This window comes from Triturus cristatus, chromosome 3_1 (genome assembly GCF_964204655.1).
Source record: "Triturus cristatus chromosome 3_1, aTriCri1.1, whole genome shotgun sequence".
Classification (NCBI taxonomy): Eukaryota; Metazoa; Chordata; class Amphibia; order Caudata; family Salamandridae; genus Triturus; species Triturus cristatus.
The window spans coordinates 519,315,377-519,331,245 of NC_140583.1; the positions used below are offsets into that span (position 1 = coordinate 519,315,377).

The 15,869-nt window shown below is 51.7% G+C and overlaps 1 protein-coding gene across 6 annotated transcripts in view; it reads right to left on the reverse strand.

The window, feature by feature from the left end:
- The window catches only part of LOC146860521 (ras-related and estrogen-regulated growth inhibitor-like protein A), an 86,632-nt gene that overhangs the window by 43,657 nt on the left and 27,106 nt on the right, over positions 1–15,869 (reverse strand). For 4 of the 6 annotated variants that reach the window (XM_085644432.1, XM_085644433.1, XM_085644434.1 and 1 more), the window contains exon 3: positions 7,882–7,935. In XM_085644432.1, the coding sequence (XP_085500558.1) occupies positions 7,882–7,935 (54 nt within the window). Of the gene's footprint in view, positions 1–7,881; positions 7,936–8,982; positions 9,873–15,869 lie in introns of those variants that run through there. The other 2 variants (XR_014978826.1, XM_085644430.1) reach the window with 1 other exon arrangement.

The following is a 15,869-nucleotide window of genomic DNA, read 5'->3' on the forward strand; positions in this document are numbered from 1 at the left end:
GAGGGCTGCTGACAACTGTACTACCCAGGCCCTGGTACTTCTTAATCTTTCAGCTGCCTTTGACACGGTCGACCAGATGGTCTTGATGGATTGTGATTGGCTGCAGCCTTCAATGCACCAATCAGGAGTGGGTTATTTCGTTTCCGATGGATTTTTCACAGTCAGTTAAGATTTCTTCTTTTCGCTCTCCGAAGGTTAAGTTATCCTGTGGAGTAGCTCAGGGATCGTCTCTTGCTCCTCACTTTTTCAATTTATACATTCATCCCCTCGTGCGCGCCGTAAACAAAATGCAAGTCAAAGTGTACAATTATGTAGATGACATGCAACTGATCTTTACCACTGGAAATTCACCAGGCCCTAAGGGAGTAACGTGACTCGAGCGGGTGGGCACCCGAAGGCTTAAGTGTAAAGCGACCATACAACACACACATCCCCTGAAGCAGGAAACTCACGCAATAACGGACACCACACAGTAAGTTCAATGGAAATCAGTTTGTTTTATCTAATCACGTTAGATTCAAACGCAGTTCATTAGAGTGCAATGGGCATTACTTGAATACATTAGTGTCAGATTCAATAGCAGTTCATTATGGGTCAATTGGCAATACCTGAATGCATTAACATCAGATTCAAAAGCAATTCCTTATGGTTCAATTGGCAATACCTGAATACCTTAAAGCGTCACCTGGTGATCTAATAACGCTTCAACGTAGGGCTTGAGAACATAGCCAACTAATAGCATTTCAAAGCAGGGCTTGCAAACATAGCGCTCCACATGGCAAACTAATAGCGCTTCAGGGCAGGGCTTACGAACATAGCGCTACACAGGCCAACTAATAGCACTTCAAAGCAGGGCTTGCAAACATAGCGCTCCACATGGCAAACTAATAGCGCTTCAGGGCAGGGCTTACGAACATAGCGCTACACAGTCAACGCATTGAACGGACGGTCCCCTTGGCCAGGACTGGTCTTCACCCTTGATGTGGGTAGTACTCGGTAGTCTATGCAAGCGGGAGGGATTGTCCCGCGCAGTGATGCCGGAGTCTCTGACAAAGGGAAGCAGACGCCAGTTGGTGAGGTGCCGCTCCCGAACGAAAGGGGGCACACCGGATCCTACACGGGCCTCCCCGGGGAGCAGGGTGAGTCCCAGGCCTCAGCGCGGCCGTCCACCACCCTCCCCCGGAGGTTACCTTGATCACGGAGTCCTCGGGCGGCAGCAGGCACTCCGGGGCTCCCGGTCGGGCCAGATGTTGCCGGGGAGCTCCGCGGGAACTCCGGGGTGCTTCAGGGGCCCGCACCCACAGTCGCCAATGGCAGTGCGGCCTTCAACGGCGGGGGCGGCGTCAGTCCGGCCCCGTCACGTGGGTGTGGAGGGCAGCTTCACGGCCTCCCCAGGCCTTCCACGATCTCCCGCAACAGGCTGCAACGGCAGCGGCAGACCCCGAGCTTCTCCGCGGGCCTCGATTACGGTGGAGGCAGGCTTCTTGGCCCTGGGCCACGGCGGTGAGTGCGCCTCTGGTCCCCACGCCAGGGGGGGGGGCAGAAATGAAGGGGGGTGACAGGGATGTCGGCGCCCAGCGCCCGGGGTAGGACTGACTCGGGGGATCCCAGGCCAGGTCGGGGAGCGCAGGGGTCACAGCGCTAGTACCTGGTTGATCCCCCAGCAGTCTAGCAGGGAGATTTGAGTAGTAAGTTCCAGCATTTAGTTTCAGCAGTAATCTCAGCAGTAGTTTCAGTAGAAGTTTCAGCAGTACTTTCAGCAGTAGTTTCAGCAGAAGTTTCAGCAGTACTTTCAGCAGACTTGGTGGCGCAGTTGGCTCTGGCGCCCTTAGGGGTTCTGTTGCTTGGGGGGGGTTGAGTTGGTGACTAGTTCGCTCCTAGTCAAGCTTGCCAGATGGCTCCTGGGTTCCCTTCCTGCTGGGCTAGATCAGTGGGCTAGTACAGGATCCCTCACTCACTTAAAAGGCAGCACCTAAGCCCTGTCACTTTCAGAGGCATAGGTCCCTGTCTAGGCCCTACCGCCTAAAACTCCTGCGTGGGTTCCCCAGGTCTGCATTACTCCAACTGACTAGAAAAAGTTCCCTCCCTCTCTTAAGTAGCCCTAGGTCAGGTGACCACTCTCTAAGGCGGCAAAAGTAAAACCCCACCTCCCTTCTAGAAGGTTCCAGCACATTCCAAGAGCTTCCCCACTCTAACTATAGGACAAAAAAGGCGGGCTGGTGTCGCAACATTGTTGTAGGGTCCCAGCCAGCTCCTGGCAGCTAGGGTGCTACTAGAAAGGCCACTCCGCAGTAGCAGGGGCCTGTGGCAGCCATCTTAGGGGAAGGGAGCACCTGCACCTTAACACTGATTGGCAATGAAAAGGCGCCCGGAGACCTAAGTCCAACACAAAAATGAGGGTGGAAAAAATGAGGCATGGTCAAAAATGCAGGGGGAGACCACCCTAGGGCTGACAGGTCTAACAGTTACCAATTGAGCAACGCTCTTTTCTCAAGGCTTGTTGCACTGTTTTCATATCCTTACAGACTAACAGCCGGCCTTCATCTCTGCTCACATTCATAAATATATACCTGGTCTCAATTTAAGATCTTCCCATGTGAACCTACTTTCTATCCCTTCTTTTATTAGGAAGACATTTGGTGGTTACAGTGTTTCGACAGTTACACCCCCCTGCCCCCCCCCGTATCTGGAATACCCTCCCTTTCAACGTCAGGTTTTCCTCCTATTATTCAAAATTTAGGAAACCCTTGCAGACCTGGCTTTTTAGGGTGCCGTACGATGAACTAGTCTGAGCGTATAATTGAAGAATTGCTTCTGCAGCTCTAGCGCCAAGAGACTTTAAGGTGGATGCTGTCTTTACAAAACCTGGTAACATAATTTAACAAGCAAAACATCCACTCTATTATTTATTTCAGAGCTTTAGGTGGAAGGGGCCTGCCAGATCAGAGCACCTGACGTAAATAACAAGGGTGATTGAAACAGGTCCTTTTGGGGCTCTATATTTAGTCTTTTAATTAACCGAGCAGAAAGAAAGAACTCTGTCAGATCAGCAACACTAAGTCCAATAAGAAGATGAGTAATGGAAACAGATTTTTTTTAATTGCTTGGATTATCCTCCCACTCTATGCAGCAGAATTGTGGCAGAGTCTCAAAGGGAAAGAGCAAATGTGATTCTGAATATTTCTTAAATGGGAGAAGACCACTTTTCTCCTCTGACCTTTCAGCATCTCAGTAAGCACGCTGACTTTAACAATTTGTGATTTGAGATTCACTTGATTTAGGCTAAACTATCCAACCAACCATCCACACACTTTAAAGTTGATGCATTCACTCACCCATCTAACTGTATACCCGGTAAGACAGCCACTCTTTCATCCATCTATCCTTCCAAGAAACAAACCAATCAGGCATTCCACACACGCACGCATCCTTCCACCCTCCCACCCATCCAACCAGCCAAGCATCAAACTGTTCATCCACTCGCTTGCACAACCATCTACCCACTCAGGCATGCACTCTCATCTATGGGCCCCTAAATCTAACTACCCTTTCTCATCTAGACACACGTTCGCTGATTAATACGAGACACTCCTGCTTATCAAATGAGCCAAACTATAGGCTTTCCCTACTCTTGTTCCAGGGTTACATTTCCAAGTGAAGTTTTTGTACACCTTTATATGTTTATGGGAAATAATCAGCATATGCACTCCGCTATTATCTTATGATATTATTTTCTGAATATATGTAAGCACAAACCTTTTTTGTTTCTAGCTAAGCACTGATTTGCAAAAGTAACTCATCTTACTGTAATGGATTGCACTGCGATATTGTGCACGACAATGGCAGCATTCTCTGTGAGACTGCAGCAAAGCTGTGACTTCCTGCTTCAAACCTTACTTGTGAAATAACAATGCACTATTTTCTCTGATGTGGAGCAACAGCATCAATCAATCAACCAATCAGTGATCTGTAGCGGTAAATAACCCATGAGGCTCTCAAGACGCTGGAGTTTCTGCTTGTTATGTTGTGATCTGTTCATTCGAATAGCAAGCGATTGCATCCTTTTCTGAACTGCTGAGGCGATGGGGTGGTCCTGAGGAGCAGGGGTAAGTCGTGCCAAACTTTGGCTGCCAGGTGTGAGAAGGAGCGTCACCGCTGTTGCTTCAGCACACCAGGGGGTGACTGTAAGGAAGAGAGAGGACGATCATAGGTGTTTGGCTGATTGGTAGAAGGTCAAGCGTTTGTTGATGTAAGCTGGTCCTTTGTTGTGCAGGGCTTTGTATGTGTGGGTCAACATCTTGAACTGGCATCTCTTCTAGATCGGGAGCCAGTTTCTCTTTTTGAGGTGGGGTGGGATGTGGGATTGTCTGGGGAGGTCGAGGATGAGTTTGGCCACTGAGTTTTGTATTGTCTGTAGTCTCTTCAAGAGGTGTGCGATGATTCCTCCATAGAGTGCGTTCCCTTAGTCCAGCATGCTGTTGACGAGGGCCTGCATGACAGTCCTTCTGGTGTTGACTGGGAGCTATCTGAAGATCTTGTAGCCGGCATAGGGTGTGAAAGCAGGCGGATGAGACTGCATTTACCTGTTTCTTCATGCATCACAACTCCAGAATAACTTCTCACATCTAAGTTTCATGTGCAGTACACTAACTGGAGCAAACTCCAAAGAAAAATGTTCATATGACAGAATGTGTCTTGATCTTAAATCCTGACATCTAAGAGTCTAAAAACTGCCAATCTGATTACCAGAGCCACCTTATAAAGGGATATGGATTTAGTCAAGTGGCAGGGAATTCAGGCCAAATTTTTTAAATGCTGGAGGAGATAATTGCTCTAAGCAGAAAGGTGACAATAAGGTCAATATTTTAGAAATGGTGACTAAATAAAAGCTAGTCATCCCCTGTGCCCTTTCATCCTCCTCTCAGTTTCTGAGTCTACAAAGGCTCACCCAGTGACAGAAGCATATGCAGACATTGGTGGCACAGTGAGCGTGGGTGGCAGCCATTGCACCTTTGTCTATCCCTGCCCTTATAAGTGTGTCCTCTTTTACAAAGCAGCCCCGATCAGAATGCCTGAGTGAGGGTTCTCTCACCTATCCTGGGTATAAGAGGCAGAGATCTTCTGACAGCAACAAACTTGCTTCCTGTCCCATGCTGGGAACAGACTACAAGCCATTGTGTCTCCAAGCCCGAAGAAATCAGCACAAACCCACAAACAGCAGATGCCATTTTGGAAAAATGAGGTGCAGAGGAGATTAGGAGCCAACGTAGTTTGTATATTTGCCCAGGTGTATGAGGGAGCCTGCATGTGCGTGAGTACGCACATGAGTGTGGTCAAGTGTGTGTGCGTATGCACATGTGAGTGTGGTCATGTGTGTGTGTGTATGAACGCACATGTGACTGTGGTCAAAACTATCTGTTTTAGGGCACCCAGGTAACTGGCTGCGGATGGCCACCATTGGGTCATATTAGATGCCATCCCGGGATGCTGATGGTCTTAATGTCATAACAGTGGCCGTTCTAGACATAATGGTATCTCTGGCATAAGATTGTATTGTTATTACAATTGCAACAACTGCATATTCTAGGAATGCTTGAAATAATATAGCACTCACTAGCAGTATAGTGGACTGTCTTGGAATGATGGTGACCCTGTCAATTATGGGTATCACTGATATACTTTGACCATATTTGGCAACATAATGGCACTCCTTTCATAACAGCGTCAGTCACATATTGTGGAATCCTTGTATAGTGCGAGCATTCTTCAAATTATGGTAATCATCTCTTGGCATAATGGCCATTATTCCTGATAAAATGTGGGCATCCCTGGTGTAATGGTGGCCACCCTTTTGATAATGGTCACAATTACATGTTTTAGGAATGGTTGGCGAATTGCAGGTATTCTTGGAATTGTTGTGTTCATCCCTGACCACACCAGGCATAGTGCTCATTATTAATGCAATTATGTCAGCCATGGCACGTTTAGGGGATACTTAACCTATTCTGAACATCAGAGGTAAAGGATGAGTTGGCAGAAAGACTGCACAGCGTAATGGTGGTTACAGCTAGCATATGGCGGACATCTTTTTTGGGGCTCTGCTGGGCATTATCCTTTGCGTGGAAGCATTTCATCATCAATAATGATAGAGTTTTATGTCACCATCCTAGTACTGTTATCATAGGCTTACGCCTATAAGATTGCCGCAACCTAGGAGACCTGCCCGTGCTCTGAGCCCATACGGTGTCTTTACTCTGAAGAGTAGCTCCAGTGGTTCAGCCTGAGAGATCTTTCTAACCTGAGACAGCCCCATTGTTCACAAACTGAGACTGTGAGGTCTGTGAAACTTTTGACTATCCCGCCTGCCCTTCCAAATAGTTCCTGCCTCATAGTATAGGATTGAGAAGCCACTAAGATAGGGCAAAATGAAAAAAAGTAAATTTAGTGCAACATAAATCAGGTAGCCCTGGAATATGATAATGTGAGTTTTACCCCAATTTCTAGAGACAGTGTGCTGAAAAATGTGGACTGCCAGGCGTGTGTGCCATACCCTACATGTAAAGTAATATTTCCAAAGTTTGCTTGACATAACTGTCTGTTAGTCTATGACTTTTTATCCGATTTGTTTTGAAATTGTCACTGTTTTTGTCTGTTTTTCTTGAGAGAAGAGCCCATCCTGCCCCATCTCTTTGTGAGAAGTCACCATCATTATTGTAACTTTATTCGGCCATTACAAATCAATAACGTGCACAGAGCATCATAAGGCAGTAGAATAAAACAAATACAATTCATCAGAAAAACAGCAACTAATCGTCAGTGACCCACTCATCACGGGCGGGTCGGGAGGGGGGGGGGGGGTCATGTTTTAGTCCGACCACGCGAGGAGACCAGCACCAGGCCTTTCCGATCTTGCTCGCATGCAGTAGGAGCCATTCACGCCCCGCACCTTCCGAAGTCTGCCAGCTGTCACTGACCAGTGCGACACATTCTACTGATGCAGAGCACAGTTTCAGTTCGCTCAATGCAATTTATTCTAAAAGGTAGGAGGTGAACTGGAGAAAAGAGTAGCATTTATTGTGACTAAATGCATATTAAAACGACTGTCGCATTTCTAGAGAATAAAAAAACTTTAACCTGTAATTACTTGCAGTGATGCTGTTTGTCTTTTGTTAACAGTTTTGATTGTTTTATCATACATGGTCAGACTGACAAAGGTCCCACGGATCAGCGCATGCGCTGGTTTTTTGGCTGTTTGTAGGCCTCTTTCAAGGTGTGGTGGGGCAGAGTTTTACTGTTGATTTCCCTTATATTACCACGAATATTCCCTGCAGAAACCACAAATACCTGCAGTCTCTCATACCTTGCAAAGCACTCATACAGCTTGTCTTTACAAGTGTACAGCTGCCCTGATTTGCAAACGTGGGCCCCTTTTCTATCTGATTCGCTAGTGGGGCTACTTTTAATTTGGCGCCAGGTCCTATTTTCTGTACCAGTCCGACCCTCTTATCATGTAATTATTTGCAATATTATTTTGAAGACTTCCTGCAATAAAAGGCTGCAGCGTTTTTAGCATTAGTAACTGATGTACGGTGGATAACACACTAATTATGCAAAAACAGACACGGTATTGGCATTTCCTCCTATGGGGAATGCAATAAACTCTGCCTCGGATTTTGTACATGGTCAGCTTTCAAATTCCAATGGCCCTAGTGTAATGAGCTTAGAGTGTCATTAATTAACATTTGCGCCCCACATCTGCATTTCATTCATATCTGCAACAGGAACCTGTTTTGGAAAAACTCACTATGAAAGCTGCAACAATACATAATGAAATCTGAACACAAATCATGTATGAGGGAGATGTGAGAGATTATAACATACCCAAATCTCCATATTCGCCGATGAATCTTCGGGTTAGAAATCGCACTGTCAAAGCTGAGGAAAGACACAATATATCTCTTAAATTGAGAGCAAATGGCCACAGGGATTACATATGTCTGTGTTTACTTTACGACTGTTTTTTTCTTGTATGAAAAAGACGGCACGGAAAAACAGTGCTTACAAAAACGCATGTGACTACAATTAACATCTGGAGCGACGTGCTGCCGAATTGCAGATAACCCTGACATCCTCACGTACCGTGGACTCAGGATAAACATGCTTCAGAAACTGTTTGTGTCTACAGTGCACACAGCACATCCGGAATCGAAAACGACTCTTAGGGAAAAGGGGTTAGCAATTTTTGAGCAATATCAATTAAAACATTTTATAATTTGGCGTCTCACACCCTATCCGACCGATCCCAAAAATGACCAGAATTGAATATAATACTAAACTCTGACCAGGGCCACTTGCTGTAATTAAACATTGCTCCTATGTTCCGACTCGACTTACTCACTAAACCAACCTCAGGAGGTAGGGGTTATTATGGGAGCTGGGCCTTCGATATGTGCACAGAGCACTGCAGGGGACCCATTAACCCTCTGAGCAACAATACTAGCCTTCAATACAGAAAGTGAACCGTTCTCCTCCACTTGCAACTTGGACGCCCACATTTCCCGAATTATCCATCAGTAACTGGACTATATATTTTTGTGAGGGCACACACCACTAACATACGGAGCACAGTAAATGCAATCTCCCAGCCAATCGTAACATTAAACCTGGGGCTCCGGCAAGCCTTCTTTCAAACGGAGGATACACATTTTACAAAAAAGTAGCCCTCTTTCGCACTGTACACATTTTACAAAAATAAAATTTGATCTACATGGCGCACACTACAAACAGTAGTCAGTTGCCAACTGAATATTAGATGTTATAATTTTCCAACTCAAAGGCACACATATTTTACCCTTGGAGGATGAAGAGCGGAGCTAGAAAAGGTGTGAACCTTTGACCTGAGGTTTCAAACAAATATCTGCAATATGAATTAGCCCCATGAGCGACCATGTCACCGGCAGCCCCCGCGTCTGATTCTCTTACCTGATTTGCCCACGCTGTCTGCCCCCGTCACCAGCACGTTTGCCTCCATCTTTAAGGGAGCGGGTCCGGTCATCTCTGCGGGGCCGGAGGGGGGTTGGTGGTCAGGGTTGAGGCTGACGGATCTGCGGAGGGGAATCCTTAGCACCATTTGTGAGACCTTTCGGGTGCTGTCTCCACTAGGGTAGGAGGGCTCAGGGGCGCGCCCTCCCTTGCTCTCTGGTATCCCTCCTGGGTGCTCTGGGACGGAGTCGCCTATCTCGGGCGCCTCAGGCTTCAGGGCACGCAGCCCCGTCCTTTGATTGTCACGGCTGCACCTGCTGTTGCGGCCAGTTCAGAGTTACGCGTCTTTTAATAAGTGGGTAATAAGCACTGGGGCACTCTCGCTTATCTCCCTGGATCACAGAGCAGGAGCCACTCTTATCGCGGGTGTACTCGTCTCGTCTGGGGCTCTTAGTTGATGTTTCTCTGCTTCTTGTTTCCTCCGGGGTTTCAGAGTCAGTTTGCCACTCGCGTGCTGATCTGCGATGCTGCTGTTTCTGAAAACCTTTGTGCGCCTCCTGGTGGCCACGCATAGAATATCTGATTTCACTTTTTAACCAATCTTGGTCCCCAGATTTTGGAATGGGTGAATTTGTCCTTCGACTCTCCTGTCTGCTGTGCGGTTCAGTGGCTCGGACGGGGCATCAGATTTGAGGTGTTTAATTCCCTATTAGACCCACCTGCGGTTCAGAGCCGGTGTACCTGTGTCTCACTTTAATTCAATCCAGAACGGACTGCGTTTTTCTAGCCCTCTCAGACTTCATAGGCCATGGCCATCTCTCTCTCTCTCTCTCTCTCTCTCTCTCGTATCCCGCCTATCCCCCTGGACTTGCCGCGCTCTGCGGTGCTCCCTGCCTCTGACCTCCCTTCTGGGTATTAGTAGCTCCGCCGTTTCTTGATCTGCCAAGATAAAGGACTTGCTTGGATCGTACCAATCCTCACAGAATAACGAGGTGGCACTAAAACAAAAGCAGTTGTTTCGAAACATGTGATGTCAGATACAACAATCACATGACCATACATACAAATCAGATAAAAACACATCAAGAAATAAAAATACGTCTTTAGCAATTATAAAGTAAAATTTTGTTCTAAGTTAAATGTACAATGAAAAATGTTGGTAGAGTCCGTATGCATCTATCTGGTTTAGTAACACGTGCTTTTGTTATGCTTTGAACTAGGGCTTCTGTGGTTGGCCATCACTGTTTGAAAAGCCATAAAACAAGCATTAGCAAAGCCTATAGGTCTCTCTATACAATGACAATGTGTTTTAGCCTAGTTGTGCACCAGCGTGGATGCTGGTTGGCATAACTAAAACGTTGTGGTGTAGCGGAGAGTGGCATAGACTGGGGTGGCACAGAGTGGAGTGTCGTAGAGTAGAGTGACAGAGTGGAGGGGCGTGGAGTATTGTAGAGTGGAGTGACTGTTGGAAAGGCGTCTGTCGGAAGGGGGTTCGATACACGTCTTGCCCACCCCTTTGACCCACCTCTCCCAAGTAAGCCGAACCAGGCGCGCACACCCTGATCTGCACTGTGAACAGAGGGACACCACACGTATTCTCTGTAGGATGATAAGTTCTTTTATCGATGATTTCAGGGATCTTTATGACCCAAAGGCAAATAGTACAGCAGTGGCACAACGTACCACAATCAGTCGTGGGGAATGGGGGTAGCGGGACAGTCTTTCAAGATAGTGTCTCTGCGAAATACCCTGCGGAAGCTCACAATCCTCGAGCTGGAGGGTGTCGAGTCTCTGGGCGACCTCTTATCGAGTCGTCCTCAAGGGGAGCGCCGCGAGTCTCTCAGCAGGCACAGGTGGTCGGAGTTCAGGAGCCGCGATTCCGTCCGCAGGGCTCAGATGGTTCAATAGCTGGGGGGCCGCGAGTCACTCAGCAGGCCTAGGTGGATCAGTGTTCGGGAGCCGCGACCTCGTCCGCGGGGCTCAGATGGTTCAATAGCAAGAGGCCGCGAGTCACTCAGCAGGCCCAGGTGACTTCAGTGTTCAGGAGCCGCGACAGCGTCAGCAGGCTCAGATGGTTCCAGGTCTTCTCTGCCCTTGTTCCTCCGGCACCCCTTGTTATACTCCGCTGGTTCTTTCAAGTCCGGAGTGCTCGCAGAGGGGGGACTGGGGTGACGGAGGGGGTTCGGCGGGATTTCCTGCCGCTCACTTCTTTGGTCTTTTCAGGTGGGTCTGGGAGGGACCCCAGACGCTCGGTAGGGGAGGCGCCTGCTCCCCAGGGGCCTGGTGGCCGATTGAGTCCTCCCGGGGAAGGCGACCTGAGGTGTGACTGGGCTGGCGCCTCTGGGTCTGGCTCGAGGGTTCCCGCTCCCTCGGTTGGGCATGCGTGGTAGGGTGTTGAGTTTGTCAGGTCTATGGCCGGCCCGTGGATCGGGGGTGGCTGGGGCGGCCGGAGTCGGGGATGTCGTGTCTTGAGGGTGGTCGCAGGTTGGCGGGACGATGGGGAGGGCAACGCCGTGAGGCCGGTCTCACACGCGTCCCCCCCAGCTGAAAGGCGTGGAGAACTACCCATCCACTGGGGGTTCTCCTCGCCGAAGCGGAAGAACCGGGACAGGCCGTCGGCGTTGGCATGATCCGTCCCGGGGCGATGTTCGACAGTGAAATCCATCCCTTGGAGAGAGATGGACCATCGTAGTAGCTTGGGGTTCTCCCCCCTCATCCGCATTAACCACTGCAAGGGCCGGTGGTCCGTCTGTACTCGAAAATGGGTTCCGAACAAGTAGGGCCGCAGTTTCTTGAGGGCCCAGACTACGGCAAAGGCCTCTCGCTCTATAGTGCTCCAACGCTGCTCTCTCGGCAGCAGCCTTCGGCTGATGAAGGCTATGGGCTGATCAATGCCCTTGTCGTCGAACTGCGAGAGCACGGCCCCGATGCCATGTTCGGATGCGTCGGTCTGGACCACGAACTCTCGGGAGTAGTCGGGGGCCTTGAGTACGGGAGCGGTGCACATGGCGGTTTTCAAGGCGTCGAACGCCTGCTGACACTGGGGGGTCCACTGCACCTTCTGCGGAAGCTTTTTGGAGGTCAACTCTGTGAGGGGCCCTGCGATACTACCATAATTTTTCATGAACCTCCGGTAGTACCTTGTAAGGCCCAGGAAGGCCCGAACCTCTGTCTGCGTGGTGGGGGGCTCCCAGGACTTGATGGCATCGATCTTCGGCTGGAGAGGGGCGACCTGGCCGCTGCCCACCTGATGCCCCAGGTAGACCACGGAGCCTTGTCCGAGCTGGCATTTGCTGGCTTTCACTGTCAGGCCCGCTTGGCGCAGGGCCATTAGTACTTGTCGGAGGTGCTGGAGATGCTCGTGCCATTGAGAGCTGAATACGGCGATGTCGTCAAGGTACGCTGCGCTGAACTCCTCGAGTCCGGCCAGGACCTTGTTCACCAACCGCTGGAACGTGGCTGGGGCGTTTTTCATCCAGAACGGCATGACCCTGAAGCGGTAGTGGCCATCTGGCGTGGAGAAGGCAGAGCGCTCTTTCGCCCCTTCAGTGAGAGTGATCTGCCAGTACCCGCAGGTCAGGTCGAAAGTGCTGAGGAACTGGGCGGCCCCCAGGCGGTCGATGAGCTCGTCGGCTCGGGGAATAGGGTGAGCGTCTGCGCGGGTGACCGCATTGAGCCCCCGATAGTCTACACAGAATCTTAGTTCGGGGGCGACCCCTGGGGAGGCAGCCTTCGGGACCAGAACCACCGGGCTGGCCCAGGGGCTGTCGGAGGGCTCGATGACCCCTAGGTTGAGCATTTTCTGTACCTCGATCTTGATGCAGGTGCGGACCCGGTCAGGCACCCGGTAGGCTCGGTGTCTCACAGGTGGGCAGTCGCCGGTGTCCACGTCGTGGACACACCAGTCGGTCACCCTTGGAATGAGGGAGAAAAGGTCTGCGAATTGTCCGAGCAGCTGGCGGCAGTCGTCGGCCTGCTGGGGAGTGAGGGTGTCCGACAGTTTCACACCCTCCACGGAACCGTCCAGTTCTTTTGTGCACAGGAGATCGGGCAGGGGTTCAGTGTCCTCTTCTGCCCCCTCATCGGTGGCCAGTAGCAAACTCAGCTCTGTCCTTACGAAGTGGGGCTTGAGACGGTTTACGTGGAGGACCCGGAGGGGGTTCCGTGGGGATTGTACGTCGACCAGATACGTGACCTGGCTCTTCCGTTCGACCACCTTGAATGGACCAGTCCATTTGTCTTGTAGGGCGCAGGGTCTCACCGGAGCCATGACCCAAACCTGCTGGCCCGGCTGGAACTCGACCAAGGTTGCGTTCTGGTCATACCAGCGCTTCATTTCTTCTTGGCTGGCCTCGAGGTTAGCCTCTGCAAGTTCCCTAAACTTCCTCGTCTGGTTGCGGAGCGCCAGGATGTAGCGGAACACATCTGGGGGTGTCCCCCGGGGGCTTGTCTCCCAGCCCTCTTTGACCAGGCTTAGGGGCCCTCGAACGGGATGTCCGTACAGCAGTTCGAAGGGGCTGAACCCCAGAGACTTTTGGGGAACCTCCCGGTACGCGAACAGGAGGCAAGGGAGGAGGACGTCCCACTTCCGGCGCAGGGGCTCTTCGAGGCCCAGGATCATTCCCTTCAGAGTTCGGTTGAAGCGCTCCACCAGGCCGTTGCCCTGGGGGTGGTAGGGGGTCGTGAATTTATACGTGACTCCGCACTGCTGCCACAGGGACTTCATGTAGCGGGATATAAAGTTCGTGCCGCGATCACTCACAACCTCGCGGGGAAATCCGACCCGGGAGAAGATCCCCATGAGAGCCCGGCCCACCACGGGAGCCGTCACGGTGCGGAGGGGGATGGCCTCGGGGTAGCGGGTGGCATGGTCCACCAGGACGAGGATGAATCTGTGGCCCTGGGCGGTCTTCGGATCCAGGGGTCCCACGATGTCGATGCCGACCCACTCGAACGGGGTACTTACAACGGGGAACGGTTGTAAGGGAGCTTTGCGTTTTCCTCCACTCTTCCCACTGCCCTGGCACGTGAGGCAGGACTTGCAGTGTGTTTCTACATTCGCTCGCATCTTGGGCCAATAGAAGTGGGTCACCAATCGCTGGTATGTCTTGTCTTGGCCTAAGTGTCCTGCCAAGGGTACATCGTGGGCCAGGCCCAGGAGGAGGCTCCGGAACCGCAGGGGTACCACCAGTACTCGTGCTGCGCCTAGCTCGGCTGACTTTTGCTCGCTGTAGAGGAGGCCGTTGTCCCAATAAACCCAATGGGTTCCGGTTTGATCACCGGCGACCTGGGCTTCGGCTTGTTGTCTAAGTCCCTCGAGGGAGGGGCAAGTGGTCTGTTCCTGGCAGAACTCTTCGCGGGAGGGCCCCCCTTCGCAGTGCCACTGGGCCAACTCGGGCAGTTCTTCGGGTTCCATCTGGGCCTCTGGGGCGGAAGGTTCCGGTCCTCCCCCTGGGTTAGTGTCTCCTTCTTCCTCGGAAGGAGGGTTGTCTGCTTCTGGTAGGGGGTCCCTGTTCTCGGGGAAAGTGTTCGGTAAGAGGGCTTCACCGCCCTTGGAGGGGGCCACTCGTGCGGTCATGGAGCGCGTGGTGGCGCAGACCCATTCCGGTAGGCCCATCATCTGTAGGTGGGCTCTTCGTTCTACCTGCCCCCACGGGGAATTTTCCAGGTCGTTGCCCAGGAGGCAGTCTACGGGCTGCGAGTTCCGGACCGCTACCTTCAGTTCTCCGGAGACCCCTCCCCACTCGAAGGGCACCAGGGCCATCTGGCAGAGGCTCTCAGAATTGTCGGAGGATACGACCGGACAGAGGGCCCCGGCTAGGATCTGGTCTTCGGAAATTAGGCTGCGGTGGACCGCGGTGACACTCGCCCCGGTGTCGCGAAGGCCCTCAACTCGGTGGCCGTTGATAGTCACCTGCTGTCGGTATTTCTCTGTGTTGGCGGGCAAGGGTGTCCCGGGGACCATCTCTCGATCCCCAAGGGAGACCAGGGCCATGGCCGCCGGTTCCCATTCCTCGGAGTCTTCCATTTCTTCCCCCAGAGCCACGGAGGCCATCTGCCGGGTCGTGGGGTTGGTCGTTGTGGTTCGCTGATACTGGGGACACTGGGGGTCATTGGCGTAGTGTCCGGGCTGCTGGCAGCGGAAGCAGGTGATCCTAGCTCGTGGACCTGGTCGTCCTGGGGCTCCGGTGCTGGCTGGAGACGGGGCCGAACCCGCCGCTGGTGGGCTGCTGGGGGGGCTGGTGGAGGACCCCCCGGCAAAGTCTCTTGGTCGGCCGTGGTTCCCTCCGCCCCTCTGGCGGGGGGGACCCTGACTGTTGCGGCCGTAGTCCCCCACGGGGCCCCGGGTGGCCCGGGTGTTCACCCAACGATCAGCCTCAGCAGCCAGCTTCCTAGAGTCGGTGAGTTTACTGTCTAGGAGATGCTGGCGCAGTTCTATAAAGCAATTGGCCGCTAAATGTTCCCAGGCGATCAGATCGAACAGTTCTTCGAAGGTGGAGACCTTGCTGCCCTTGATCCAACCGTCCAGAGCTCGGCTGTAAAAGTTCACGTATTCGACCCACGTGGTGCCCGGTATCTTTTTGCAATCTCGGAACCGTTGTCGGTACATTTCGGGGGTGAGTCCGTACCGGCCCACGAGGGCTTCCTTCATGTGGCTGTAGGAGTTCATGACCGCGGAGGGCAGATCGAGCAGAGTGTCCCTTCCTTCACTCAAGAACCGGCCCCATAGGCCAGCCCCCCAATCCTTCTGCGGGACTCGGTGAGAGGTCATGGCGACTTCGTAGGCTTTAAACCACTGCTGGATATCATCGTTCTTATAATACTCCTTGACCACATCCTTGGGGATGTGAACTTTGGTTTCCCCGGCGGGAGCGGGCTGGGGATTC